This window comes from Bipolaris sorokiniana (assembly GCF_000338995.1).
Source record: "Bipolaris sorokiniana ND90Pr unplaced genomic scaffold COCSAscaffold_5, whole genome shotgun sequence".
Taxonomy (NCBI): domain Eukaryota; kingdom Fungi; phylum Ascomycota; class Dothideomycetes; order Pleosporales; family Pleosporaceae; genus Bipolaris; species Bipolaris sorokiniana.
Window position 1 is genome coordinate 144,890 of NW_006911899.1, and position 24,916 is coordinate 169,805.

Below are 24,916 nucleotides of genomic sequence, written 5' to 3' on the forward strand. Positions count from 1 at the left end.
CAGACTTTTGAGACGTGACTGTATAGAGAATTTGTATTAAGTAACACCTCTTTTAAAGTATTATAGTCACAGCTATTATTGAACACGCATTACTCTACAAATCTCTATGCCGAATACAGTAAAACCTACAAGGGGAATATTCTGTCTTATATAACAGACCGCGGTAGTTGTAACACGGAGCTATAAGAGAAAAACCCTCAGTTTTCTACTTTAATCTAGAAAAATGCTAACTAGCCAAGCTGCCTAGCTTGCTGAAAATCTAAGCCTGAAACGGCTATAAAACGAAGAAGCAAAAGCAGGCCCTAGGCCGACAAGAAGCCGGGTACAATAAGTCCGTATACCTAAACGCCTAACACTTGGTGTGTTACATAGGTTTCAGATCTATACTTCTCTACCTAGGTTCTTACCAGAGCCTGCGAGCTTTATATTATAATAAAGGCGAAAACATCATCTATTTGTTTTGATGCCTTTATTACTTCTAGTTCTGCTATCCCGTGCATCACATTTTAGCGGGATGGTTAGGGTGGTACTACCTTCTCTTCCTGCTCTGCTATTCTAGATGGTAAGCCTTGGCGGGATAGCATATTACGTGACCTCGAGCCCCGCGATGGCTATTCCCTTCTGGCGTGGACGTCCCTAGGCTCCCTGCCTTCTTATCTCTTGTTAAGAAGAGAATCCTTCTTGTGACTCGTAACAGATAGATGATTCCGTACTATGAACGAGCTCCTTCGTAGGGCAGTGCCCGCCTTAAGGACTAGACCCGCGTACCTACACGTTGGCAAGGCCTTACGGAAAAATCGAGATGGACTGCCTAATAGTTCACCAGCACTAAATAGTCTGGCCCCCACAGTCCAGCCCTCTCACAGCAAATCATTCACTCCACACAGTTTCTATGTACTGCAATTACAAGCATGAGAATTCCTCACACGCCTATTCAAATAAATACCATTTTTCATAATCGGCTTCTTATAGGCACTGATCGCATCGGCAAACACGAAACTATGCATTAGATATAATTTTGTTTAGATGCGAACAAACACCATCCGCAACAGGCCTGTTACATACATGGCCATTCCGTCGTCAAGACCCATTTTGGAGACCCCAAGTGGGACACAAGGGGCCAAAGGGGACCGGAGAAGAAATGAAGCTTACGTAGTGCTTACTTCCGATTAAGTACTAACGCAAATAGATTGGGTTGAGAAGGCCTTAACACTCTATTCTTGGGAATTAGGACCCGAGGCAACCTCTCGCAGTGGGGGAATGAAAATTAAGCACGTTGATCAGGCCCAGATATTCTGTTAGGTTGCCTGAAAATGGGGGTTGAAATTGTCCAAAGAGACGGTTCAGTGTAATGTACCCGGCACTTTTCTGAGTCAACACTCACTACGAGATCTAAAACATTTCCAGATATATCGAATGAACGTGTATGAAAAAGGAAGACCCTCTGTTATAAAAGAGTGGGAAGCCGCTTCAAAGTTGTAACCCTTACAGCTAATGTTTTTGCAGTCCGGAAAACAGACTATGTCAGACATTACAAGCTCCTCGTATTTCCTCCGTGGGGTCTTACCGGCCAAAGACATCTCCAAGATCAATCCGATATTATACCTTCACGACCCTCTCCAAGCAGCTGGATCGAACGCAGAAATGTTTCTTCATCGCACACCTCGACACTTTCCTACCTCAAAAGAGCAGAACACCAATAATCAATCGTATTGGGTTACTTTCACACCACTTGAAGCAGAAGGACGCTTTCCTTATCTCTCGGGCATCCCACTTGCCTACGAAAACATATTTTGGAGACAGACGTTAGATGCAGTTAATGAGCTGCTAGACCTGATTCAAAGCGACAAGAGTGAGCTAGATTCGCCACTACGTGATGGCACAACATTACGTCATGTTTGCGCGAGTACAGGCATTAGGCATGGTGCGCATATGACTGGGGTGTATTTCGCAAAAGCAACTGCAATGATGTATCCATTCTGCAAGGATCCTAGACGCTTGGAGCTGATCAACGTGCTCATGATTATGTTATGGGTTTTCGACGGTAAGTCTTTACATAATCATATGGTGTTAGATTTGACAAGAGCAGACGAATGCGAAAAGAAGACTGGAGAGGAAATAGCCAACGTATTATATGAATGGAGAGTGCGCCTTGGAAGCGCGGATCGAGAATGTATCGAAAGTTCGCCACTGCAAGCGTATCTCGACAAAACGATTGCGGCAATCTACGAATACGATCGTGTTACAGGTAACACGGCAGGAAAAGAGATGCACCACGCCACCTTGAATACGGAATACTGGCTGAAACCGCCGAAAGAGTGCGGAAACCTCGGCGAGTATCTAGCCTATCGCCACCGAAACGTTGGTGCATTGTTTGTCTGGTCATGTGTAAAGTTCAGTTTGGATCTCAAAGTGGACATTTCGGATCCGCGTATCGCGGAATGGCTTGAGTGGGCTAGTATGCATCTGGGCATGACAAACGATTTGTACTCGTGGGCAAAAGAGGCAAAAGATCAAAGTGAGGAGCAGGGACCAGCAAACGCAATTTTTCATCTCAAACAGCTCTTGTCCCTGGATGAGCGCCAGGCCGTTGAGATGTTATACTGTATGATCCTACAGAAGGAAGCATTGATGTACGAACAGTTGCTGAGCTGGGAAAACGAGTGCTCATTTGACGACGACATGTGTGCGTTCTTAAGGGGAGTATGGGGTGCGCTTGCAGGACATGTATTGTACAGTGCGACGTGTGCTAGATATGCTGGAGAGCAAGGCAAAGTCGTACCAGAATGAGGCTCAACAATTTGTTGATGGAGATATTGATGCTAAATTCTGGAATGTGCTAAAGCTTGTTTGGGCAAGATGAGAACTCTGCTGCCCTTTCAGATGTTGTTACTATCGGACTTTGATACCATCATTTCAGGATACGTTCAACCACATTTGTCGCAGTATATCACACGTAACATGGACAGCCAAAATCCATACACGAGAAGAGGAGACATAAGATGTAAAACAAGGCAAGGAAAAAAGATAGAATGCATTGTTAGCTTTCTCGGATTTTCGCTCCGGTCATCTGTTTCCAGAGGAATACAGATATCCAGAGCGTTCCTCTGAAAGTCTCAAATAAATGATTGAGACTTGTTTGAAGACTGAGATTGGTTCTATGGCGAATGATTCTGTACTAAGGAAGATCTATACTTTTCGTAAGCTCTCCTATCTTGTTCATTGCGATCAAAAATCTCCTTTGCGTCACCAGTTAGCAGGGAAGCTTTTCGACTTGATTCTTCCCTGCGGGCATTTTCTTGTTGGTCCGCTTCGTTCAGCTGTGTTTCGAGACTTGGTAGAGATAACCCTGTATCAGGTCAACACACTATTTTCAAGCCAGAGTACTATGATCACCATCGGATCTTGTCTGTCTCGAACTGGTAAGAATGTTCTTGGTACAGCTGCGGATCTTACTCGGCAGGGTAATGCGATGCAAATTGCCGCTCATGATGGATATAGACTTGTAAAGATTCAATCGACCTTGCTCCAATGATCGCGTCGACTGTGATTCTATCGAGTACATATAAAAAATGTCGTGCTTATGACATGTTGAACAGGCGTATCTTGTGGATTGGTGTGTTGCGCGTTCAGTGATTGAAGATTGATTTTGCCATCTACCAAATCCCTTGTTTCTCTTTTATCACCTACGGACTCGCCTGCATCATCGTCTTCTTTGACTTCAATCGGTCGCGCGGATGAGCCAAGCGACAACTGAGCAACAAATTTCCCACATGCTGTTTTGGTTATCCCGTTAGCAAATACGACTTCCTGCAAATTATCTTGCCAACTGAATTTTCGCTTAGTCGCATAAGCAAGGGAAACAATATCGACGTCAGAACCGCTGTCGGGAAGGGCTGCGATTGCCTCTCCAACTATGCAGCATGTCAACCGTTGATTTATAGCACCCATCGCGCAAACCTTAGCGTCCCCAGTGTTTTGAGCGACATTTGGACAAGACGGTTGCGAAACGTTGTAAAAGTTTCTGTCTTGTCAAGAGAGGAAGCAGAAATTATGAGGTCTTAATCAAAGAAGGTAGTACGAGAAAGGTGCAGCGCATTTTCCAATCAAAAGAAGATGTCTTCGCAGATTTAAGGAATCACGTGACGGTCGTCGAAATCCACCGCACTTCCACCCCACATCCCTACATGAACGACGGCTCATTCTTTTAGCAACGTCGGGGTCCGACAAACCGTCATCGCAACTCCACGGTAGGATCACTTGGTACCCTAGCGATCCATTCTGGACGAGCGAGGGGGGAAATGGTCGAGAAAGAGGAAGCTGATGCAGTAAATGTAAACTGTGGAGAAGCAGCAGCAAGACAAGAAGCTCCGATTTTCAATCAACATCAAACGGACTGTTTTGAGATAAAGCTCATCACTTGAGTAAAAGGTTTCTAAAATTGTCGCTATGCCCCATACTGTTCTAGGTCATATCCTCTATCTGTAGAGGGACCAACGGAGAACAAAGATGGCCATCGCTGATCCTGCCAAACTTCAGGCCAGGCACATGTGGGAGCACGACAAGCGATAGCGCCCTAAGAGCATGTAACAGTACACCCGTATACTGAGCGAAGAGGAAAACCTGTTCGCCCATGACCCATGGATTTATAAAGGCTAGCAGTAAGAAGTGGATCAGCTAAAAAACAGTGACATTTATCTCTTTAATATTGTTGCAGGGCATGTGGGGTTGCTAGCAGGAGAAAGACCTGTAAATGCAGGCTCCTCAGCAGATGAAATATGCCTCGTAGATGTGGCCGGCGATTCCAGTGGTACATGGTATTGGGACCGATATCCAGACCTATAGTGTGATGTGGAGGGCTACATTTACGTGCCTTTCTTCGAGGAAATAAGGTTCAAACCCCTGCAGAAGTATGCATCAAGCGATGAGATCTGTCGACATTGGAAGCGCGTAGCATCGCACTCTGGACTGGGCAGCCAATCTTCAACACGTGTGCTCAGCGCGACATGCAACGATGGCCGGCGGCGGTGGGTAGTTCGAATACGCAAGGAGCACAGTAACAGTGAGGAAATGACCGTCTTTATCCAGTTTCTGGTTCGACTGGTACTCTCTTTTCGCATGATCGAGAATGCCCAAAGTCGATGGCTTCGATGAGCTACGTGCAAACATCCCTGTCTTTCACACGGCGCGCTGAGACTATAACTGCACTGGCGGCTCACAGACAGACGCTGCTCTCTCAAAGCTCAATGGCAAGCGAGTCGGCATCATGGGTATGGCGGCAAAAGCTGTCCAATTTGTGCCACAAGTTACACGCTAGGCCGAATCTCTGTACGTATTTCAACGCACACCCTCGTATTGCGCGTCGCCAGCATGCTACAGATGACGACAAGTGGACGAGCGAGGTCGTAAGAGGCCCCGGCTCGCAGCTTGCTCGCCAACTCAACTTCGATGCTCTCTTTAACGGTGAAGAATACTCGGCAGACCATCCCGATCTGGTCACCGATGGCTGAACTCAGATGGCGCGCGGCTTTTTGGGCTTCAACGGGGGGCCGCGTCATGTTACACTCAAAAGATATAGAAGAGCGTGCGCATGCTCTGTATGAGTTACAAATGCCGCTGGCGGAGCATGCATGGGCACGGGTACGAGAGAGCGTAGTGAAGGACGCAGCCACGGCAGAGCAACCAAATACGTGCAACCATTTTGCATCATGCGATGTAAAAGACCCATCTAGGATGATTACTTGCCTACTTTCAACCAGCTACATTTCATGCTTGTGGACACGGATGATAAGGGTATCGAGCGGTGTACATCGCGGAGGGTAGTCGCCAAGGCAGTGGAGTACGAGCTTAACGTGCTGATTCTTGCCACGGGCTTTCTGGTGGTAATGGGGGAAAATGTAGCGCCTGCTGAGCTCTTTAGCATACCTGTTGCGGGCCGCAGCGGTCGCCATCTCAAGGACAAATATAGGTATCCTGCATGGCATCGCTACGCTACGAACGGCCTCCCCAAACTTCTCTATCCCGGTCTCGGTGACGGACCAGGTTCACTAAATCTCACTGTCGTTTTTGACTTAGAATCCAGGCACATTACCAATGTTTTAAAAGAGACTGTTGGTCGAGTTTCGGATCCTACACAGCTTGTCATCGAGCGGACTAAGGAGGCAGAGAATGCTTGGGTAGAACAAGTGGAGAGTCGGACGGTGTGGTACTCGGTCTTGCTCGCTTGCACACTGACCTACTTCAACCACGAGGGTGCCGCGTTGGTCCATGTCTCGAGCGACCTTGAGAAGCGGCGACAAGCGATGCGGAGGATACTTCACGGAGGGGGAATAGCTGTATACGATCGAGCTATCCGCGAATAAAATGCAAAGGGAGGGCCGCAAGGCTTTGAGCTGTTGTGAAGTGAGGTTACTTTGTGAGATTGCTCTTATGTTATAGGAGTACATCAACGGGCTTACTATTGTGCATATATCGCCTGCAGAGCATCAGCAAAACATATCTATGTGAGCTTGTTCTACTGGACTTCCTCCACCGCTATTTGATGTTCACCAGTTCTCAAGCAATTTGCGATTATGAGATACTGGGAACTGAACCATAAAATAGTAGTTGTATTTTTATGTAACTCTATTACAAGACACCGAAATTTGTCACGTGTCTTGAACACATGTCATGAGGAGGAAGAAACGAACCAAGATTTCTCTGTAATACTGTACACTACCGCAGATTTCAACAAGCCTCTTGGTCTCTGCTATGTTACTCAGATTCAAAGTCGACCCTATGTAGTAGTGTAACCGCCACCCGTACTATCCATCAGTAGCCTGCGGACCCCCGAACCTCCCCGCATCCACCACACTTTCTGCGCGCGCCACAACTCTAGTCCGCATCTTTGTTTACCCTCTCCACCCCACCCTTCCTTTTCCTTCTACGCAAAGCAACCCAATCAACGACACCAAAAGCGAACAAGAAAAAAAAATGTCAGACGAGGATCTCGAGCAAATCCGGCGCGCGCGCCTCCAGCAGTTGCAGCAGCAGCAAGGCGGGGCTGGCGGTTCAGGCTCAGAGCAAGACTCGCGAAAGTAAATAACCCACCTCTTTACCAACACCCCCAAAATCTCCAATTTCCTTGACAGTACTAACTCTTACACCCCCCCACAGACAACAAGAAGGTCCACCCTCCCCTCCATCCAATCCCCCCACCACAACCGCAAACCGCCCTGTACTAACCCCACCCACACAGCAGACCAACGCTCCTCAATCCTCTCTCAAATCCTTCTCCCCGAAGCTGCCGACCGCCTCGGCCGCATCCGACTTGTCAAAGAATCCCGCGCTACAGATATCGAGAACCGGCTTATTATGCTCGCGCGAACGGGCCAGCTGCGCTCCAAAGTGACGGAGGAGCAGCTTAAAGAGATCCTGGGGGCGGTGGCGGAGCAGCAGGAGAAGGAGGAGCAGAAGATTGTAGTGGAGAGGAGGGGAGGCGGCTGGGATGATGATGATGAGTTGGAGGAGCTTATGAAGGAGGTTTAGTGTGGAGATGGTGGAGGGGGAGGGGTGCATTGGGATGGCGTTTTATTTTCTATCTTCTTGGGGGGGGGGGGGTTTATGGTGGTTTGTTTGGCACGGTATGCAGGCTCGAAATGGAAAAAAAGGGTTGTGTATAAATGGCTTGTATGAATTTGAACTAGTTGATTGAACAGGAGAGTTATCTAGAGCTTCTTGATTTGCTTTCTAACCCGCTCGATTTCAATCTCCTGCATTCGCATGTCCCTGGCTAGTGTAGCTAGCTGCGGGATCGGGGTCTCGACTGCGTTTATGAATGCAGATTGTGCTGTTCGAAGGGCAGGTGGGACGAGGATGCCGAACCATTTCAATGGATCATTGGATTTCTTCGTAGTCTTTATTTTTTCTTTGGGTTCTTCTGATGCGGGACTGGATTCTTCCATATTTGATGTCGTTTTTGGCTCTTCTTCTTGCTTGGATTCTGGTACTGTCGGCGTAAAATGTTCCGAATCATCCTTTGATTTCTCGACATCCTCCTTTTTAGACGCATCATCAGAAGCATCCAGACTCTCATCTGGAGAATCGAATTTGTAGACGGCAAAGTGTGGGACATCATTTGTTTGGCCCTCAGAGACGTGACTTTTGTTTGTTAGTATAATTCATGTGTTTGAAAGGACATACACTAGCAAAGATTGCATAATATGAATCCTAGACATTGGGGTTTACGAGAACTTACACTTTTCGTATAGCCTGCATGCGTTCATCGTAGCAGTCCTGTCCATATCGAATCGCAGTCGACGAATTGTGGAAGTTTGCTTGAGCAAGTGACATGTAGCCCTACTTTCTTCGTTAGTCCCTATCTCTTGCCAGGTAAGATCAAGTATGGAATGATTTTACATTAGATAGTTGCTTCGAAAGTTGCTGCATCACTTGCTGATACTCGTGCAATGTGTGCAGATAGCGCTCGAGCAGGTCATCCAAATGATCCAACAAATCATCTTTATCTCGTTTCGCGGCTATTTCATCCGCCCGGGGAACAGGCATATCCTGCGTTTCCGCCATGACGTGGAGATTTCAGTGTCGTGTTGTTTGGAAAACGAATGATGCCTGGGTAGTCGTGGAGATGTTGACATGGGGAAGTGTGGAGCGGGGACCTATGCCGCATTGAGAGCTCGGATGCCCGACTGTACTAATTCAATCGCATCTCAACTTTCACATCGTCGAGGTTACGCCTCGTCCCCCCATCACCGACGCCAAAATGTCGAAACCAAACCCCTTCTTAAATCTCTTCAGGAGATACTACTCACAAAGGATAACCCCTCTATCACGAACCACCTACGCACCACATTCCAGCCCGCAATGCCTCCGCGCACGCCTCCACCCGCAATTCCTCCTCTTCCGCACCCAAAAGCGCAATGTAGGCGGCGGCCCCGGCCTCGACCCAAACTTCGTCTCTATCCTCGACCGGCCAGCGAAGATGGCACGCGCAGGCAAACAACACGGACCAGGCCTCATCATCCTCGCCATCATACCCGTAACCGCCTTCATACTTGGGTGCTGGCAGGTGCAACGGCTCGGCTGGAAAACAGATTTGGTCGCGCGATTTGAAGATCGACTGACGTTCCCGCCACTGGAACTCCCGCTGCGGATCGACCCAGATGCCATCAAGGATTTCGATTATAGAAAGGTGTATGCGACGGGTGTGCTGCGACATGACCAGGAAATGCTGATTGGGCCGCGCATACTGGATGGCGAGGAGGGGTACACAGTTGTTACACCTTTGGAGCGCAGGGATGCGAGGGGCAATGTGCACAAGATATTGGCGTGTAGGGGGTGGATCAAAAAGGAAGCGAGTCCGCAGTGGTTTCGCAAGAAGAACGGGGCGCTGCCAGAGGGAGAGGTTACGATTGAGGGGTTGTTGAGGTTGCCACCAAAGGGAAACATGTTCACGCCGAAGAATGAGCCAGAGAAGGGGAAATGGTTTTTTCCGAGTGTCGAGGAAATGGCAGAGTACAGTGGGAGTCAGCCAGTTTGGGTGGAGGAGACAATGAGTAAGTGCGCCTTTTAAAAAACTGGTCAAGTGATTGCTATTGGGGGTATCTAATTATTCACCACAGCGCCGGATTTGCTCACAAATTACGAGCGCGAACCAAAGGGCATACCAATTGGTAGGGCACCAACGGTAAATCTGCGTAACAATCATACACAGTACATCTTCACATGGTGCGTATCTCATTTCCATATACAAGCACCAATGCTCACATTAAACAGGTACGCATTGAGTTTTGCAACATCTGTAATGTTCTGGATGGTCGTCAAGAAGCCCATGTCAGGCACCCAGCGACGGGTGCGACAGAGCGTGGACTGGTCATAAGGCATGATTAGGCCGCCTTAGTCTTCGTGTTCTTCTTGTATAGGTTCTGGCCGCTTGCGCTTTTGGCTTCTGAGCTTGACCGGGGGTTGCATGCGCAGCTGCTGAACCAGTTCCCGAGGGAGCATCTTTTGTGCAAGCGAAAACGATGTACTGCTGTCAGTCGTTTTGCGGGTTCTTGTGAGTGTTAGCAATGTGGACGAGCAAATTTGTACAAAACTGTACAGCAGACTAGATGTAACAATACCTTTTCATGAGTGCGATGACGTCGCTCTCCTCAATCATCCTCCGTCCACCGTGCTGTGCATAAGCTGCGAGATCAATGCTGATTTGCTCGAAAAAGTCGTTGGTTGTATGGACAAGGGCGTCAAGAGTGTCTTTGCTGAGGTGGGCTTTGCTTCCCTGTGACTTCATGAAACTGAGAGCAAGTTTCTTGACTGGTGCAGCGGGGAACGAAGGAAAGCCGATACCGTGCTCTGAAACCATGTATTCCTTGGCCTTCCGCACGCCCTTTAACTGTTCCGCGGAAGGTCGCTCAGGTGAGTGTGTCTGGAGACTCCGGTCGATTGCTGATTCTTCTTCCCGATAGGCTGCAAGCTCGGCATCATCGTCTACGGGAGGGTCGGACTCCCATCCTAGATTATCTTGATCTAGGGTAAGATCTTCGTCCTCCAAAGCCGCAGTTGGGTCTTGATCATCGTCGTATTGTACTTCTGTGTCGTCTGGAAGGTTCACAAGCTCGCTATCTGGTATATGGTCTTCCTGGAATTCTTGTTCTTCTGGTGGAGCTTGCCGGAGTGGTGCACGCATGCGATCAGGTATCATGAAGCGGAAAGTGGGTTCCTCTGTGTCATCGTCTCCATCGCCAAATATGCCCAGGTTGGCTTCGCTAGTGCGCCCGTCTCTTCGGCCAGTCAGTGCCTGTATGGTCGTATCGTCCCCATCTAGATCTTCCTCAATATTTTGGTCAAACAGCCCATCTGTGCGCCGGTTGATGAACGTTCCATCCACTTCAAACTCTTCCTCTACCGCACCGAGTTCACTCAAATCTCCAAATCTTTCGCTTTGCCTCCCCCCGTACATCAAGCGCGGATCTTCACTAATGGCTCGCCTTCCAAATTCAAGAGATTGTACAGTCCCACCATCCACATCATCCGGTAGGTCTGGTAGTAGCGATTGCCGCGGCGGGGCGCTATGGAAACTGTCATCATCGTCGTCATACATGTTCTCAAGTGGCATAGAAAGTCGCGGGGCAGCCATTGGTGGGCCATCTTCAACATCTGGCAGGTCCAGGGCAGAGTGTCGTGGGCGTTGGGGCAGGACCTGCGGGGAAGGCTCGACCGGACGACTGGTATGAGCAAGCGCTACATGATCATTTAGCTGGGGTAAGGAAACTCTTCATCAAAGCGTTACCTCTGCTCAGATCACGTAGTAGATCACGCGGTGTTTCCCTCTGGATACGCCCACTTCTTCTCCGGTTGTTGCCCGGTGTCCGAGCCGCATTAGCTCTTTCCCTTAGGGCACGTATCGCATGCGGCGTGGTCGGCGCAATTCGCCGTGAGGGAAGAGGACGAGTAGCCGGTCCGCCTCGAGGTGTTCGTCCAGTTCCCGGTGTCCTTATGAGTGGTGTTCTTCGGCTTCCTGGGGTAGGGCCAGCGCTAATGGCGCGGCGGAAGGGAGTTATGGGTTGTAGAGTGGCATTGTTGCTCGGCGTGTCCTGAGCCTGGGCATCTGGTGAGAAGCGGTGCTTCTTGCGCGCGGATTCTGCCATTGCGGCGGCACCATGCGAGGTTGCGTCGTGGGAGGGCGGGAGGGTGGATAGACGTCAGGGAAACGCGTCGCTTGGGCGCGACCTCGCGGCGCGCAGCGGAGCTAGTCCTGTATCGGTTAGGTTATCGATAACCCTAATCCTCGCTGTAACTTTTTCTGTTGCACGAACTTGGTCGCGCTCTTCACACAAAACACTGTCCCCGCCATGTCAGATTCTGGACAGGAAGGAGGCATACCCCTCATTGAGGCGCAGTTTGACATTGACGCTTCTTCCAAAAAGAGGAAAAGAGAAGCCGAGCCTGAGGCAACCAAGGACGGCAAGAAAGCTGCCAAAAAGGCCAAGCGCAAGGAAAAGAAGAAGCAGAGAGCAAAGGCGATAGATGAGGATGATTTGGATCAGCAGTTGGGAGTGAACCACGCTTTCGAGCGCATGGATGGCCAGCTACTAGCAGACTACGTCAACGCGCGAACGCGACTATACGGACAAGAGTTGAGCAGTGTAGAGCTGGCGGACAAGTTCATTTCCGGTAGGTGTGGAAATGCATAGTTTGGTCAGGACTGTATTGACACGATGCAGCACGCACTGTACAAGATAGCACGAGCTGGAGCGAGCCACGAACGACGGATAACCTATCAGCCTTTCTCAAGAAGCAGGCAGGTGCACTGGCACCAACGCCTTCGAAGCCGCCCGGAGCACCACACACGATTGTGGTGACTTTGTCTGGGATTCGAGCGGCCGATGTATGCCGGTCTCTGAAGGCGGGATTGCCCAAACAAGGAGTTCAAAAGCCGAATGTCGCAAAGCTATTTGCAAAGCATCTCAAACTGGCGGATCAGGTAGCGCAGTTGAAGAAGAGCAAGTAGGTGGAACCATGGTTAGTAATTTGGAATACGCATGCTAACCTGTTGGGTAGAATCGACTATGGGGTTGGAACGCCTGATCGACTGGTGGCATTGCTTGAGGATGGGGCACTTTCAACGGCCAACCTGAAGCGAGTCGTTGTGGATGTATCTCATATTGACCAAAAGAAGCGCGGAATTCTGGACATGAAGGAGCTACATGAGGCGCTGATGAAGCTGCTGCTGCGGAAAGAGCTAGTTGGGGAAGACAAGCAGGGAGGCGATGGACTGTTTCTTTTCTATTGAAGGAAGTTGGAATTCGATGTTGAACTTTTGATACCCAATGAATCCTGGGCGCGTGTACATGGATAGATACGTTGAAGACCGAGACTACAGTTCGCAGCCGTGCACGCGGCATGGCGACAGTGCAGCGAGGCTTGTTTTTTTCTTACATGACGTTGATATATGTTTTTGGTGTACTTGGAGAGGGTGGATAGATATGTGAGTGAGGGCAAGAGGGGCAAGTGTGTCGTGGGGGGGAGAATCGGAAACAAGCAGTCCAGGACAGGGCAGGAATGCAGGAGGGACGTCTCGAGACGGTGGCTAAAACCAGGCCTCGGTGGCCACACGTGCATGGTTACGAGTCGAAGCCGGGGGCGCGGGTGCGATGGAGGTGCTAATGCGATGTTCGCACGGTGTTTAGGTTCAGAGGGCAAATCACAGAGCAGCACGGGCGCACTGGCAAGCACAAATATGCGGCGACAGACGAATCACAGGACGCGCAGGCGGCGATTATGGTTGACATGTGCATGCCCCCATGGCACACCACCAAGACGCGAGTGGCGACAGGGACCTGACGTGAGATTTGGTGTGGTGATTTTTTTTGTAGTGGCGGTGGTGGTTCTATGTTTGTAGAGGGAAAGTGCATCGAGGCAGATGGCATGAGAAAGGCGTGTGTGTCGGGGGCGGAGGATTGTGCCCTAGCATCTTAGCATGGCCGTGGTATGGCTTAGTCGGCCGTCTTGCACGTGACCGGGCGTTTGTGTGCAGCAGCAGAGTAGTAGCAACACCACGACCAGCCAGCATGGGCAATAGTAACGAGTCTTTGGCCCGACACGCGCCTCCGGGCTCTGGGCTTGGTGGAGGCTCCAGGGACGGACGCAGATAGTGTGCACGTCTGCATGCGTCCATGTGTGGATGTCTGCATTCTGCATGCCACACTGCATGGGGCACTTCTCTTGCGGGTAATGGATCGAGGACAGGCCGGCTCATCCACAGGGGTGCATGTCCAAGTACAGCGCCGGGCAGCGTGCATCGGGTGGGACCTTGGTCGAGCCGTGCGCGCTGCCTATCGGACGCGGTAGAGGCGTGGTGAGCCTGCTTTGTCGCAAATGGGTTTCAAGAGGATACGCGCCTGCTGCCCTTTTGGCCCTTTTGGCCCATGACGCCGCCGCTCCTACGCCGCGAATCTACGCTATTACACCACCTGCAGTCCTCTTGTCCACTTTCCTCCATCTCTCCCCTTTGCCATAGCCAACATCACCACTACACGTACAACTGCCATCACCACTACGACTCCCACTCCGACTCCCACTAACCGCGTGCCGCCCTGCACACCCTCAGCTGGGCAATTGCCGCTATTCCACGACTCGGACCCCGCCCGCCAGTGTCCCCGTCAGTGGCCCGCGCTGCTTCGACTCGCGCAGCTTGCATTCGCCCATCTAGTCCAGCTTTCTCAAGCTTGCTCGCTTCTTGACCCGCTGCCGCCAAGCGATAAAACGCCCCCCTCCCCCCCTACGCTGCAGGTAGTAGCTTCCGCCAGAACCAGAAGCTACCCACACGTTGTCGACCTGTCCCAACGGTGCGTCCTTCTCTCTTCCACACCACACACACACCCATACTCCCGTACACCCACCAGCCCCTCCCTCTCTCATAGTCTGCGCCTCACGACACCGCCTGACCCATCTCCTTGCAGGGTCTCTGAGCTCCGCCCTTCGCTTCTCCATCTCCCGAGTCCGCCCCATTGCCTCCGCCGAGCAGGGTCGTAACCAACTCTAATCAGACGACGCTGCACCTGCACCTGCACCTGCACCTGCAACCTAAGCCATGGCTGCACCTGCAACCCAATCTCTCAAGTGCGTCGTCACGGGCGACGGTGCTGTTGGCAAAGTAAGAAACTCTGCCCTTCGTCGTCCATCGCCTCGGCCGCATGCTGATTGCTTGTCCAGACATGTCTTCTCATCTCGTACACGACCAACGCCTTCCCCGGCGAGTACATTCCTACTGTGTACGTTGGCCCTCCGCCCTCTCCCGCGCATCCATGAGCTAACCCGCCTAGTTTTGATAACTACTCCGCAAATGTCATGGTAGATGGAAAGCCAATAAGCTTGGGACTGTGGGATACCGCTGGACAGGAGGATTACGACAGGCTGCGACCGCTCTCCTACCCCCAGACCGATGTTTTCCTCATCTGCTTCTCCATCGTCAGCCCTCCCTCATTCGACAACGTAAAGGCAAAGGTAGGCACAGCTGACTCCATCATCAAAATTATCATTATCACAGCTGTCGCGCTTGTTGCTAACCTGACGTCAGTGGTACCCGGAAATCGACCATCACGCGCCTGGCGTACCAATCATCCTCGTCGGCACAAAGCTTGATCTGCGGGACGACGAGGCCACAAAGGAGTCGCTAAGGCAGAAGAAGATGGCGCCTATCCAATATGAGCAGGCCGTCATGGTCGCAAAGGAAATCAAGGCGCAAAAGTACCTGGAATGCTCTGCGCTCACACAGCGCAACCTTAAGAGTGTTTTTGACGAGGCGATCCGGTGCGTTTTGCTCTATCCCCTGCCCACGCCTCACCGCTAACTCTTTTTTTCCCTAGCGCTGTCCTCAGTCCCCGTCCCCAAGTGTCGGCGGCAAAGAACAAGAAGAAGTGCACTATTTTATAAAGAGGCGGAGTGGAGCGTCAAGACAAGGAATGTTTTGGCGTAATTGCACAATGATCAAAAGATTGAATATGCTCGTAGATCATCTCTACAACTTACTTGAGGATTAACGTATGGGAGTGATATCATCTGGATACCAAACACAGGAGACAGGGCGGACATCGCTTTTGGAGACGTCACTGGCGAACAAGGAGGCGACCGACATGCCGGCATATGCGTCCATCTACACGAATAGCATTTGCTTCGCAGCATCTTTTAATACGCTGCAGTTGAATATAAGGAGTCTAGCATTGGCTTTTTCTGCTGCATTACTCTTCTTGGGCGTGGAGGATTCACAGGAACTGGGTTTAGCATTTCCAGTAGATCTGTTTATTGCATGAGCTTTCCTTTTTTGAACTTTGCCAAAATCCCTACAGTAGCTTGTTTTGTGATGAATCATGTGAAGACATGGACGGGACCGTTTGGCCTCGGTACCGGCCATGTTGGAGGTTGGAGGCGCAGGCATGCATCCTTGTTCCAGCGCGCGTCCCCTAGCTTTCCCCGCGAACACCCGCCACTCTGCCTACACTCTCTTGCAAACATGTTCCATGAAGGAACTTTACAGAGCGGTATTGCGCTTGCCATCAAGGAACAAAAACTCGTCGCTTGCTTTGTGCGAGGTATTTGAGGCTACTCTGTCCACTCGGGATGTGGAGATCACACTAACCACCTGAACAGACGACGGAGCCACGAGCAAGGAATGGGAAGGGGAGTGGCTAACCAGTGGATGGGTATGTCACCTGGCTTGGGTATTCCCTGGCCTACTCTGACATGCACGTGCTGACCATTTGTACAGCTGTCCAGCCTCCTCGCTCAAAAGGCTGTTCTCTTGCGACTTGAGGCAGGCTCCACCGAGGCTGGATTCCTCGCCGCCTTCTCCGACCTCTCACAGGTTCCCACCTTTGTCGTTATACACAACGGGCAACTTCAAATACAACTCAAGAGTCACGTCACCAAGGATGAGTTTATCAACTCCATCAGACGAGTGCTCGGAGCCAACCCCATTCCGGGTTCCAATACAACACCAACGTCACCACCACAGGCCGGTACCCTAGACTCATCGAGTAATTACAACACTGCAGCGGCTGAAGACAATTTGTACGGGACCGAAGAACCTTATACCCCCACACCAGCCGAACCCGCAGCTGCGCCCCCACCTTCAGCGAACGCAAAAGGTAAGCAAAGGATGACATCAGCACCCACAGCGAAACCCACTTCCTCCGGGTCTGCAAACAAAGCACAGCAAGAAGCCCGCGATGCCCTACGGAAGAAGAAGAAAGAAGAAGCAGAGGAACTAGCACGTGTAAAGGCACGAATAGAAGCAGACAAGGCAGCAAGAAAAGCAGAGGCAGAAGCAAGAAAAGCGGAGCGGGAGAAGGAGCGGAACAAGGAAGCCCAAACATCGCCTCCACCGCACACAACAACAACATCGTCTTCAAGGGGGTCACGAGCAAAGCATGTCAATTTGAATGTACGGTTATTCGACGGGCGGATGATACGCTCGACGTTTCCACGCGAGGCCACATTACAAGGAGAAGTGAGGAAATGGGTAGACTCGGAGTTTTCTAAGCTCTCCCAAGACGACGCAAACATCAACCACAAGCAGCTTCCTCCTTACTACTTTCGCCACATCCTTGCACCTCAGCCAAGTCGTGAGCTCTCGGCCGGTGACGAAAGTCAGTCACTAGGCGACATTGATCTCGCGCCCAGCGCAACTCTGGTCCTTGTCCCGGTAAAGGGATACACAGAGGCCTACTCTGGGGCAGAAGGCGGCGTCGTAGGAGCCGCTACGGGTCTTGTAGGCGGTGCATTTGGGCTGCTGGCCTCGACAGTCGGCTTTGTGAGTAACACGATTGGCTCTGCAATAGGGTACGGCTCGCAAGGTGCATCATCGTCATCGTCGGAACAGCAGCAACGGCCTAGTGGTGGTCACACCGTCGGTTCTAGGTCTAGCCAGGAACCTCAGCACGATACTCCCAACAATCCGGGTTTCCGAGTACGCACACTGACTGATCAAAGGGGCAGAGAGCCCCAGCAATTTTACAACGGGAATCAGGTATGTTTTCTGTCTGAGCGATGAGAGTTTGGTGACCGCAAGCTGATATATGTGTGTGTACAGTTGAGTACAGAGCATAGGCCTGAAGACAACGATAAGCGGGATTGAACTCTAGGGTGTCTGATAAAGTCAAGTTATGATATTTTATTCAAAATGCTCAAATACATTCTTCTTTTCTCAAGGATCGGGGGGATATTTTACGAATTCAGATACGTTTTTTTTTTCGTTTTTCATTGTACAGATGGTCACCGAAACCTTTTACGGGTGAGCAAAGATCAGATAAAGCAAAAGCACTCATGTACAGAAATGAAGTAAAGGACCTTTCTGACCCAATCACTATACCTGAGTACCATCTACCCACATCGCATATTTGCAAAAAAGAAAAGAAAAAAAAGATCCATCTCACCCTTACCTAGTCGCTCACTCCATCAACCCTGTCGCCTTGAGTAATTCGCTATCCACCATCGTCCCCGCAAAAGCCACCTGCAGCCCTTCAACCTGCGGCTTCCACATATGACCCCCACTCGTCTTCTCACCCAGAACCGCACCTTCATGTCTTGCCTCTTCGAAAAATGCTAGCACAGCATCTTGCACCGCAGCATCAATAAACACATCTTCCCCAAGTGCACCATCACCGCCTGCGAACGTGGGACACGGGACTTCGGTGCCAGAGGCCCATTCTACATGTGTCTTGTTGTCATCATCGGCGCCTACATTCTCCATTTCCCCAACCGCACCATCGGGGTGCAATTTGGGCATATCAGTGCAGTGCAGCGGGTTCGCCGTGACGTCGTTGAATCGCCACTGGCGGGCGCGCTGGCGCAGGAAACTGCGTAGACCGGGGTGCGTGATTTGCGAGGCGTCGAGGGTGCAATGGAGGAGGGCTAGGGCAGTGATGCGGGATGTGTATTTCTCAACTGTCATGATGTTGTTAGTAGGAAGGAGAAGATGACTAAGTTGTGAGTGGGTGGAGGGGTTATTACTCACAACCTTCTGCTAGCACGGACAGTAGGGCCTCGGTGCTATTTTCAATTGCGATGATGGAGAGTTCGGCGTCGGCAGCGATACGGGTGGTGTTGTAGAGGATCTCGTCGAAGACGGTTTTGATATGGTCTTTTGGAGCGAGGTGGCCAGGGATGGAGTTGGAGTCGTGGATGCGGATCATGTCGTGGGCGATGGATTTGCGTGGCATTGCGGACCAGCTGCGGAGAGTCATGGCTTGGTTGTGCTTGTGAGAATAGAGGAGTTGGGATGTATTCAGGACGAGCAAGCTAGGTGCGGTGCTTTTGTCGTCGAGCTCGTAGTTATCTTTGAAGATGGTGGCGGCTTGTTCGCCAGTGTTGTTTGTACAAGAGCGCTTGATCATCTGCTTGGCGAAGTTGACGACTGACCCGCCGTTGATACCGAGACCCCTCGATAGTTGAGAATATGACAAGATACCCAGGTCTTGTTGGGGATCGTTTATTAGCACAATGATTTGCTTGCGCGTCTTGAGCGTCTCAGGCTCAGGAGCAAGGATAGGTATGCTCGGTCCTATGGGCTTCTCTGTAGTGTACTGTGGAAGATAGAGGCGGCTGATTCCCAGACGAGACAACCGTGCTTCAACTTCCCTCCGCTGGCAAGCTATAGTATGTCAGATGTACTTCAGGTCACGTCTTCCATCAAACTTACTGTGCATAGCCTCGCAGCGGACCTCGTTGACACGTTCGTTATTGGTGGCATTGTAGGTATGAGGCTTATCTGGTGCATCAATCAAACGTATGTGACCTGTATCGTTGATAAAGAAGCCGAGTTGTTTGAGGTCAGCAGGGAACGACGGGTCCGCCTTCATGGTGTTTTCTATACGCCGAAACATGTTGATACTGCTTCTTGGAAAGAGATGAGGTTTCAGATGAGTTGGAGAGACCTGAGAAAGAATGGGACAACTGAGCTGTTGGGAATGGCTTCACTGTTGGTGGCCTGTAGCGGTTTGTATCCGCTGAATATGGCAAGAGCAAACAGTAAGATGAGCAACCCGATTAGCACGTGAGGTGAGAGAGCAATCGTTTGCCCGCCAAATTTCCACCCAAAAACTGTTTCACAGCCCTGGTGCCTTACACGCAAGTACGCCGCCCAATGTCCGATTGCCTTGTTATAATATTGTACATGTTCCCACATATTCTCTCTACCAGCTTGCCTTCTTCACACCTGGTAGGTTCCCCGCGAGCGCGTTGACACGGAATTGATACTGCCAAAATGTTAAACTGAGTCCTAACGTCGACCGCACCGTTTACGTACCCTTCCGAGTCTAAAGTCGCTGAAAACACCACGGCCTTTGCCTCCCATTATACATCGGTTCTTGATCTGTGTGAAGCGTGTGTAGCAGTGCATATCCGATAGTTGAAGCTGAGCCTGTGCGCGGACTCGCTGCGGGAGTGTAGTATTGCGGATTATGTAGCGGAGCGCTTGTCTATGCTGCCATCAGTCATTGAAAATATTCAGCGAGGTGGGTATGCGCACCGCTCTGGCTCATTCTCGGAGTACACTTTGCGCTTCGTGTGGTCGCGAATGTTGCGAATCTTGGTGAAGCAGCCAATATCGAGCTTAGCCGCGCGGAATTGGGACATGACGGCGGTGGGTGGTCTTGTCGTCACTATCAAAGTCGATAGGCCGACGATGAGGTTGCACCCAAATTCCGAAGTTCATCCGGGCGCCGCTCGTTTTGCACCAATCAGCGCCGCCCCGTCTCCGCCCTCCACCATTCACCTTCCAGAAGTCGAATCATGAGACAAACACTTGGTTCAACTTACTAATCCTTGAAGACTACTGCAAATCCAGTCTTTTTCTTTCTTGGATAGATTTGTATCTTCCGCGCCAGTCCGCAGCATTACCGCCCCAAAACAAACTCTTCAGTTCCACCCATTCTCTGTCGCACTAGACAAAAAAGCTGCGCATTCCTATGCGCAGGATCCTGGAAACATAGAGATACTACCCCAGAAACTTGGAAATCTTAGTCTCATCTGTGGAGTCAGCATGTTCACTGAAAATGATGTGAAGAGCATTTTTTCCCTTTTTCCCCCGCAGACTAGCGCAGAGTTTATACCACAATTTGCCCTAGCCTCCAGTGGGAATGGTTTCATTACACTTCAGTTTGCCCAGGCACAGTTTCGAAGTCATGTAACAAGAGGTGAATTTTCAGGTTTCCAGTGGAAAGAACTTCACTAACCTTGTTTGCAGAGACGGAACGAATCTCAATATCTGAGTTGGCAAGTGATCTTGACATAAGCACGACTCTTGTACACCAACTTGCACGGAGCCATCCAAAACTATGCCTGCTAAGTAAGGATCAAGAAAATATCATTCCGATCGACGAGAGAGATGCATTACAGCAAAAACTTGCTGATTTGCTCTCTTGCGGAGTGCACTCCAAAGCCGATTTTGTTTCTCAACATGACATGTGGCCCAAGAGTCTTGATGCCTTACTTGCAGATCAAACCCACGATATTGTAAACATAGATGGCTTTGTGTGCAAAGGAGCTTACGAGAAAGAGACTTCCAGCAATATTACCAGTAGAGTCAGGCAGGCACTCGATGAACCACAGTAAGTACATATTTCGTCACCAGGGGCTAGGCTGTTGACACTTCAAAGAACCATCACCATCTTGCCCGAAGACTTATCCGGAAGTCCACCAGCATGGTTCATATTCCGGACTCTAGAAAAGGCACTGGAGTCTGAAAACCTCACATCCCAAGTTACTATCGAGCAAGACCGGAACCGTGTAATTTGCACACCTAAGCAACTTGTAGAATCAAAACGCAACGCAACAGTCGAGGAATTAAAAAGCGGTACACTGGAGTACTTGGATTTAAGACAGTTTGCCGCAGACTACTCGGAGCTAGTCCCAACCTACGAAGACGCGATATCTTACTTCCAGAACATTGAAGAAGTAGATGTATTGGATTCTTTTGCTATTTCAAAGCCATGGATGGCGCAAATTGAGCAAGACTCTATACGGATACTCACGCAAGAAGGCTCTACTTTAGATGTCGCACAATTAATTGGCCCGTGTCTGCCTGCAGCCATCATGAATCCGATAGTCGCCAAAGTCAAAGATTCCGTCGTCAATGCATTCTCTCAAAGACCACAAGAAGAAAGAATCGTCCGCGTCGGCCACTTGATCCTCACCGAAGCCCGACGAAACTGCGCACTGGAAGAGCTATCAGAATACGCAAAAGCAGACGCAGAATCGCAATGGCGACTTCTCCGCGCCGACCCCACAAGAACCGACGACATAAAATTCAGCCGTGACAGAGTCCGAGCCTCGATACCCAAACTGTGTCTCGTCCAGCGCTTCCTCGCCGACGAAAAGCCCGTGGAAAAACTCTTCGAAGAAACCTTCCTACAGACCCTCTCGTCTCTTGAGACACCAAACGAAGCAGACTTTGCAACCTACTGGACCGACCGCGTCCTCGCACGCTTCCAAGTCTACAAAACAGGCCTCTCTCACGTCGCAGATGAAAAACTACACGACCAGCTCGCAGACTTACTCGCTGCCTATGCACACAAAGACCTCATTCCGGACACGATTGCCAAAGCGCGGGCGCAGGGTCTCGTACTGAGTCGCAAGACGCGCAAGAACATAGCTCGACTATCTAGTATCCTAGACACAGCAAAGACAATGGATATTAGCGCCATGACGTCTGCGCTGGAGAAATTCGCAAAGAAACAAGGCATCCCTGCACCGTCAGCGACGAGTGTGGAAAGTGCGAAACAGAGTATGCTAGATGACATGTTGAGGAGGCTGCAGAAGCAAAAAGCGTCAGATGGGCCCGTGTTGTTTTTGATGCTGGTGATCGTCTTGTTTGCGCGACACTACGATGGCGTTGTGTATGCCACGGGGAAGTTTGCGCCGAAGCTGTTGAAACTGTTGAAGGGGAAGATGGAGGAGGAGCAGTATGGGCAGGTGGAGAAGTGGAAAGAGGCGGCTAAGACGAGTAGTTTGAGTGCGGACGATAGGGCGGAGATGGTGAGGATGGCGGAGGTGAAGGATGTCGTTATTAAATGATGATAGCTTTTCAACAGGCGAGAAGATGGTTCACGAGTAGCGCAATTGGAAAATGGGAGCAAAAGTAATGGATAGTGATTATTACGATTCATTCAAGCTATTTATACAGCTGGTTTTAGGGTAATATAGGGGGTATTCGTGAAAGTCATGTCATGAAACCATGTCTAGAGGTGACCCGTCGCTCAGTGGGACCTCTTGTCTACAATATTACATGTACACAGGAGACGAGACTGCATCTAGTCCATGATGCCAGCCTTGCCGTCAAAGTCGGCGTCCTTCTTGGGGTCTAGCAGACGTTAGTATATACATGTCTTGAATAAAATGCCAGACACTACTTACTCAGCTTGTCCATCAAGGATGGCTTGCCGTGGACATCAGTAGTACCGTGAGTTCCGTGGGTGCCAGTGGTGTCATGGGTGCCATGGGTGCCATGGGTGCCGGTGGTATTGTGAAGGCCACTGCTACCGTGAGTTCCAGTGGTGCCGGTGGTGTTGTGGAGACCATGGGTGCCAGTGGTGCCGGTGGTGCTGTGAAGGCCACTGCTACCGTGAGTTCCAGTGGTACCGTGAGTTCCAGTGGTGCCGTGGAGGCCAGTGGTACCGTGAGTACCGGTGGTGTTGTGGCCGTTCTGGAGGGAGGAGTGAGGCTCGGCCTGGGAGTAGGGCTCTACAAGGGCCTTGGGCAGGTCACCAGTCTCGTTGTTGCGGTGAGCCAAGTTGCCGGTGCCGGTGGTGGTTTCATAGGCGGCGCTTCCCTTGTTGCCAGCGGGGCCAACACGGTCGGAGTCGACCCTGGGGTCAAGCTTGTTGGCCATGCGAGAGTCATGAGGACCGGTAGGGTCGCTGTGGCTGGATGTTCCGTGGGTTCCAGTTACTCCGTGGGTGCCAGTGGCTCCGTGAGTGCCAGTGACGCCGTGAGTACCGGTCGTGTGGGTGCTGGATCCCATGTTGCCAGCAGTGCCAATACGGTCAGAGTCAACCCTAGGGTCGGCCTTGTTGGCCATGTGGGAGTCATGAGGGCCAGTGGGATCGTTGTAGCCTGATGAACCGTGGGTTCCAGTTACTCCGTGGGTGCCAGTGACTCCGTGGGTACCAGTTGAACCGTGAGTGCCAGTGACTCCGTGAGTGCCAGTGACTCCGTGAGTGCCGTGGGTGTTGGATCCTAGGTTGCCAGTGGTACCGACACGGTCGGAGTCGACCCTGGGGTCGGCCTTGTTGGCCATGTGGGAGTCATGAGGGCCAGTAGGGTCACTGTATCCAGTTGAACCGTGGGTGCCAGTTACTCCGTGAGTACCAGTTGAACCGTGAGTGCCAGTGACTCCGTGGGTACCAGTTGAACCGTGAGTACCAGTGACTCCGTGAGTGCCGTGGGTGTTAGATCCCATGTTGCCAGCAGTGCCAATACGGTCAGAGTCAACCCTTGGGTCGGCCTTGTTGGCCATGTGAGAGTCGTGAGGGCCAGTGGGGTCACTGTGGCCTGTTGTACCGTGGGTGCCCGAGGTACCGAGGCCAGTGCTTACACCAGTGCTGTGGTTGTTGCCAGTGAGGCCGGTCGAGCCAGTGTGAGTTGTGGAGGTGTTGTGTACGGTAGGATCAGCAGCGTTAGCTGTATGTGAGCTGTGGGGGCCGGTGGGGTCGTCTGGGAAATGTTAGCAAAAGAGAATGGGAGTGAATCTTGAAGTTGCTTACCATGAGTCTTGTCCTTGTGCATGACATTATCGACCTTGGCCTTAACTTTCTCCATCATTCCTGTCATGATTGCGGTTCTGTGTGTGTGGTCTGAACGTAATGTAAATGTAGTAGGTGGTTTAAAGTATGAATTAGGTTGTTGTTGTTGTTGTTGTTGTTTTGAGATGTTGGTGTTTGTGTTGATGATGATGAAAAGCAAAGGGACTGATGCCTTCTTATATGTATCTGGTGAAGGAGCAAGAACCCCCAAGGCCATCCCATACGTCATGTCCATGTCTGTGATACAAACGGCAAGCAAGAACAGATGGCCAGGAGGCGATGGCCAGTGGAGCCATCAGCCACAGCAAACTGTGGATGCCCACGTCAAAGTTTCGCGAGCGCTGCAAGAAACCTGGATGGGCGTAAGGAAACCTGGTCAAGCGGGTCCCCAAGTGGCATTGATCTGGTGATGTTCCCCTCGTTTGTCTAATTTACGGCTGCCGTGCCACGCCTCTCGTAGCCACAGGAGGTTGGCTAATGGCTCCTGCGACTGGACCCTCCAGGGAAGGTTTTACACTGGCCTGGCCCGTTTGATCATAGCGGGACTTAGCACGCGGACTGGGCTGCGTCATTGTTAGAATTCGGTGCATGGAAATGTGGGGTAGGGCAAAGCTTAGCCACAA

General features: G+C 50.9%; 13 protein-coding genes across 13 annotated transcripts; 9 read left to right on the forward strand and 4 right to left on the reverse strand.

Moving 5' to 3' along the window:
* Window positions 1-1,968: 1,968 nt before the first annotated feature.
* COCSADRAFT_86303 (uncharacterized protein) lies at window positions 1,969-2,790 on the forward strand (the record flags this gene model as incomplete). Its single annotated transcript, XM_007700314.1, has 2 exons — window positions 1,969-2,044; window positions 2,249-2,790. 2 exons carry the CDS (start codon window positions 1,969-1,971, stop codon window positions 2,788-2,790), a joined length of 618 nt encoding a protein of 205 aa, XP_007698504.1.
* A 2,978-nt stretch (window positions 2,791-5,768) lies between these two features.
* On the forward strand, window positions 5,769-6,362 carry COCSADRAFT_158979 (uncharacterized protein; the record flags this gene model as incomplete). The annotated part of the gene is made up of 1 exon (XM_007700315.1): window positions 5,769-6,362. One exon carries the CDS (start codon window positions 5,769-5,771, stop codon window positions 6,360-6,362), a length of 594 nt encoding a protein of 197 aa, XP_007698505.1.
* A 368-nt stretch (window positions 6,363-6,730) lies between these two features.
* COCSADRAFT_35378 (uncharacterized protein) lies at window positions 6,731-7,591 on the forward strand. The gene is made up of 3 exons (XM_007700102.1): window positions 6,731-7,076; window positions 7,156-7,166; window positions 7,241-7,591. Exons 1-3 carry the CDS (start codon window positions 6,973-6,975, stop codon window positions 7,525-7,527), a joined length of 402 nt encoding a protein of 133 aa, XP_007698292.1. The 5' UTR covers window positions 6,731-6,972; the 3' UTR covers window positions 7,528-7,591.
* Window positions 7,592-7,618: 27 nt separating this feature from the next.
* On the reverse strand, window positions 7,619-8,610 carry COCSADRAFT_139099 (uncharacterized protein). The gene is made up of 3 exons (XM_007700316.1): window positions 8,398-8,610; window positions 8,237-8,337; window positions 7,619-8,139 (listed from the first exon to the last, which is right to left on the reverse strand). The coding sequence occupies exons 1-3, from the start codon at window positions 8,560-8,562 to the stop codon at window positions 7,707-7,709; spliced, it is 699 nt and encodes a 232-aa protein (XP_007698506.1). The 5' UTR covers window positions 8,563-8,610; the 3' UTR covers window positions 7,619-7,706.
* Window positions 8,611-8,719: 109 nt separating this feature from the next.
* COCSADRAFT_35380 (uncharacterized protein) lies at window positions 8,720-10,195 on the forward strand. Its single transcript, XM_007700103.1, has 4 exons — window positions 8,720-9,551; window positions 9,618-9,723; window positions 9,772-10,051; window positions 10,122-10,195. The coding sequence occupies exons 1-3, from the start codon at window positions 8,759-8,761 to the stop codon at window positions 9,872-9,874; spliced, it is 1,002 nt and encodes a 333-aa protein (XP_007698293.1). The 5' UTR covers window positions 8,720-8,758; the 3' UTR covers window positions 9,875-10,051; window positions 10,122-10,195.
* A 1,631-nt stretch (window positions 10,196-11,826) lies between these two features.
* COCSADRAFT_304250 (uncharacterized protein) lies at window positions 11,827-13,086 on the forward strand. Its single transcript, XM_007700317.1, has 3 exons — window positions 11,827-12,168; window positions 12,219-12,501; window positions 12,556-13,086. The coding sequence occupies exons 1-3, from the start codon at window positions 11,847-11,849 to the stop codon at window positions 12,785-12,787; spliced, it is 837 nt and encodes a 278-aa protein (XP_007698507.1). The 5' UTR covers window positions 11,827-11,846; the 3' UTR covers window positions 12,788-13,086.
* An 836-nt stretch (window positions 13,087-13,922) lies between these two features.
* Window positions 13,923-14,078, forward strand: COCSADRAFT_169813 (uncharacterized protein; the record flags this gene model as incomplete). Its single annotated transcript, XM_007700318.1, has 1 exon — window positions 13,923-14,078. One exon carries the CDS (start codon window positions 13,923-13,925, stop codon window positions 14,076-14,078), a length of 156 nt encoding a protein of 51 aa, XP_007698508.1.
* A 222-nt stretch (window positions 14,079-14,300) lies between these two features.
* COCSADRAFT_35384 (uncharacterized protein) lies at window positions 14,301-15,828 on the forward strand. The gene is made up of 5 exons (XM_007700104.1): window positions 14,301-14,650; window positions 14,710-14,768; window positions 14,820-15,000; window positions 15,074-15,306; window positions 15,363-15,828. The coding sequence occupies exons 1-5, from the start codon at window positions 14,588-14,590 to the stop codon at window positions 15,427-15,429; spliced, it is 603 nt and encodes a 200-aa protein (XP_007698294.1). The 5' UTR covers window positions 14,301-14,587; the 3' UTR covers window positions 15,430-15,828.
* A 178-nt stretch (window positions 15,829-16,006) lies between these two features.
* On the forward strand, window positions 16,007-17,629 carry COCSADRAFT_87110 (uncharacterized protein; the record flags this gene model as incomplete). Its single annotated transcript, XM_007700319.1, has 4 exons — window positions 16,007-16,085; window positions 16,144-16,196; window positions 16,262-17,521; window positions 17,585-17,629. The coding sequence occupies 4 exons, from the start codon at window positions 16,007-16,009 to the stop codon at window positions 17,627-17,629; spliced, it is 1,437 nt and encodes a 478-aa protein (XP_007698509.1).
* A 114-nt stretch (window positions 17,630-17,743) lies between these two features.
* On the reverse strand, window positions 17,744-19,530 carry COCSADRAFT_304331 (uncharacterized protein). Its single transcript, XM_007700320.1, has 3 exons — window positions 19,193-19,530; window positions 18,509-19,144; window positions 17,744-18,438 (listed from the first exon to the last, which is right to left on the reverse strand). The coding sequence occupies exons 1-3, from the start codon at window positions 19,374-19,376 to the stop codon at window positions 17,942-17,944; spliced, it is 1,317 nt and encodes a 438-aa protein (XP_007698510.1). The 5' UTR covers window positions 19,377-19,530; the 3' UTR covers window positions 17,744-17,941.
* Window positions 19,531-19,685: 155 nt separating this feature from the next.
* Window positions 19,686-20,127, reverse strand: COCSADRAFT_158988 (uncharacterized protein; the record flags this gene model as incomplete). The annotated part of the gene is made up of 3 exons (XM_007700321.1): window positions 19,686-19,748; window positions 19,799-19,970; window positions 20,021-20,127. The coding sequence occupies 3 exons, from the start codon at window positions 20,125-20,127 to the stop codon at window positions 19,686-19,688; spliced, it is 342 nt and encodes a 113-aa protein (XP_007698511.1).
* Window positions 20,128-20,306: 179 nt separating this feature from the next.
* On the forward strand, window positions 20,307-22,820 carry COCSADRAFT_189159 (uncharacterized protein). Its single transcript, XM_007700322.1, has 3 exons — window positions 20,307-20,687; window positions 20,738-21,101; window positions 21,150-22,820. The coding sequence occupies exons 1-3, from the start codon at window positions 20,534-20,536 to the stop codon at window positions 22,564-22,566; spliced, it is 1,935 nt and encodes a 644-aa protein (XP_007698512.1). The 5' UTR covers window positions 20,307-20,533; the 3' UTR covers window positions 22,567-22,820.
* Window positions 22,803-24,528, reverse strand: COCSADRAFT_158990 (uncharacterized protein; the record flags this gene model as incomplete). Its single annotated transcript, XM_007700323.1, has 3 exons — window positions 22,803-22,852; window positions 22,906-24,204; window positions 24,255-24,528. 3 exons carry the CDS (start codon window positions 24,526-24,528, stop codon window positions 22,803-22,805), a joined length of 1,623 nt encoding a protein of 540 aa, XP_007698513.1.
* Window positions 24,529-24,916: the final 388 nt, after the last annotated feature.

Excerpts from the sequence above, each read along its gene's own strand:
- COCSADRAFT_304250 (XM_007700317.1), top strand. The coding sequence starts at position 11,847 with ATGTCAGATTCTGGACAGGAAGGAGGCATACCCCTCATTGAGGCGCAG. Across the intron at positions 12,169-12,218 it reads GGCGGACAAGTTCATTTCCG|CACGCACTGTACAAGATAGC; the intron begins GTAGGTGTGGAA and ends GACACGATGCAG. Across the intron at positions 12,502-12,555 it reads GCGCAGTTGAAGAAGAGCAA|AATCGACTATGGGGTTGGAA; the intron begins GTAGGTGGAACC and ends CCTGTTGGGTAG.
- COCSADRAFT_189159 (XM_007700322.1), top strand. The coding sequence starts at position 20,534 with ATGTTCACTGAAAATGATGTGAAGAGCATTTTTTCCCTTTTTCCCCCG. Across the intron at positions 20,688-20,737 it reads TCGAAGTCATGTAACAAGAG|AGACGGAACGAATCTCAATA; the intron begins GTGAATTTTCAG and ends CCTTGTTTGCAG. Across the intron at positions 21,102-21,149 it reads CAGGCACTCGATGAACCACA|AACCATCACCATCTTGCCCG; the intron begins GTAAGTACATAT and ends GACACTTCAAAG.
- COCSADRAFT_139099 (XM_007700316.1), bottom strand. The coding sequence starts at position 8,562 with ATGGCGGAAACGCAGGATATGCCTGTTCCCCGGGCGGATGAAATAGCC. Across the intron at positions 8,338-8,397 it reads TTTCGAAGCAACTATCTAAT|GGCTACATGTCACTTGCTCA; the intron begins GTAAAATCATTC and ends CGAAGAAAGTAG. Across the intron at positions 8,140-8,236 it reads ATGCAGGCTATACGAAAAGT|TCACGTCTCTGAGGGCCAAA; the intron begins GTAAGTTCTCGT and ends AACAAACAAAAG.
- COCSADRAFT_304331 (XM_007700320.1), bottom strand. The coding sequence starts at position 19,376 with ATGTTTCGGCGTATAGAAAACACCATGAAGGCGGACCCGTCGTTCCCT. Across the intron at positions 19,145-19,192 it reads CCGCTGCGAGGCTATGCACA|CTTGCCAGCGGAGGGAAGTT; the intron begins GTAAGTTTGATG and ends GACATACTATAG. Across the intron at positions 18,439-18,508 it reads GTCCGTGCTAGCAGAAGGTT|TTGAGAAATACACATCCCGC; the intron begins GTGAGTAATAAC and ends ACATCATGACAG.
- COCSADRAFT_35380 (XM_007700103.1), top strand. The coding sequence starts at position 8,759 with ATGTCGAAACCAAACCCCTTCTTAAATCTCTTCAGGAGATACTACTCA. Across the intron at positions 9,552-9,617 it reads TTGGGTGGAGGAGACAATGA|CGCCGGATTTGCTCACAAAT; the intron begins GTAAGTGCGCCT and ends TATTCACCACAG. Across the intron at positions 9,724-9,771 it reads ACACAGTACATCTTCACATG|GTACGCATTGAGTTTTGCAA; the intron begins GTGCGTATCTCA and ends CACATTAAACAG.
- COCSADRAFT_35378 (XM_007700102.1), top strand. The coding sequence starts at position 6,973 with ATGTCAGACGAGGATCTCGAGCAAATCCGGCGCGCGCGCCTCCAGCAG.
- COCSADRAFT_35384 (XM_007700104.1), top strand. The coding sequence starts at position 14,588 with ATGGCTGCACCTGCAACCCAATCTCTCAAGTGCGTCGTCACGGGCGAC. Across the intron at positions 15,001-15,073 it reads TCGACAACGTAAAGGCAAAG|TGGTACCCGGAAATCGACCA; the intron begins GTAGGCACAGCT and ends ACCTGACGTCAG. Across the intron at positions 15,307-15,362 it reads GTTTTTGACGAGGCGATCCG|CGCTGTCCTCAGTCCCCGTC; the intron begins GTGCGTTTTGCT and ends TTTTTTCCCTAG.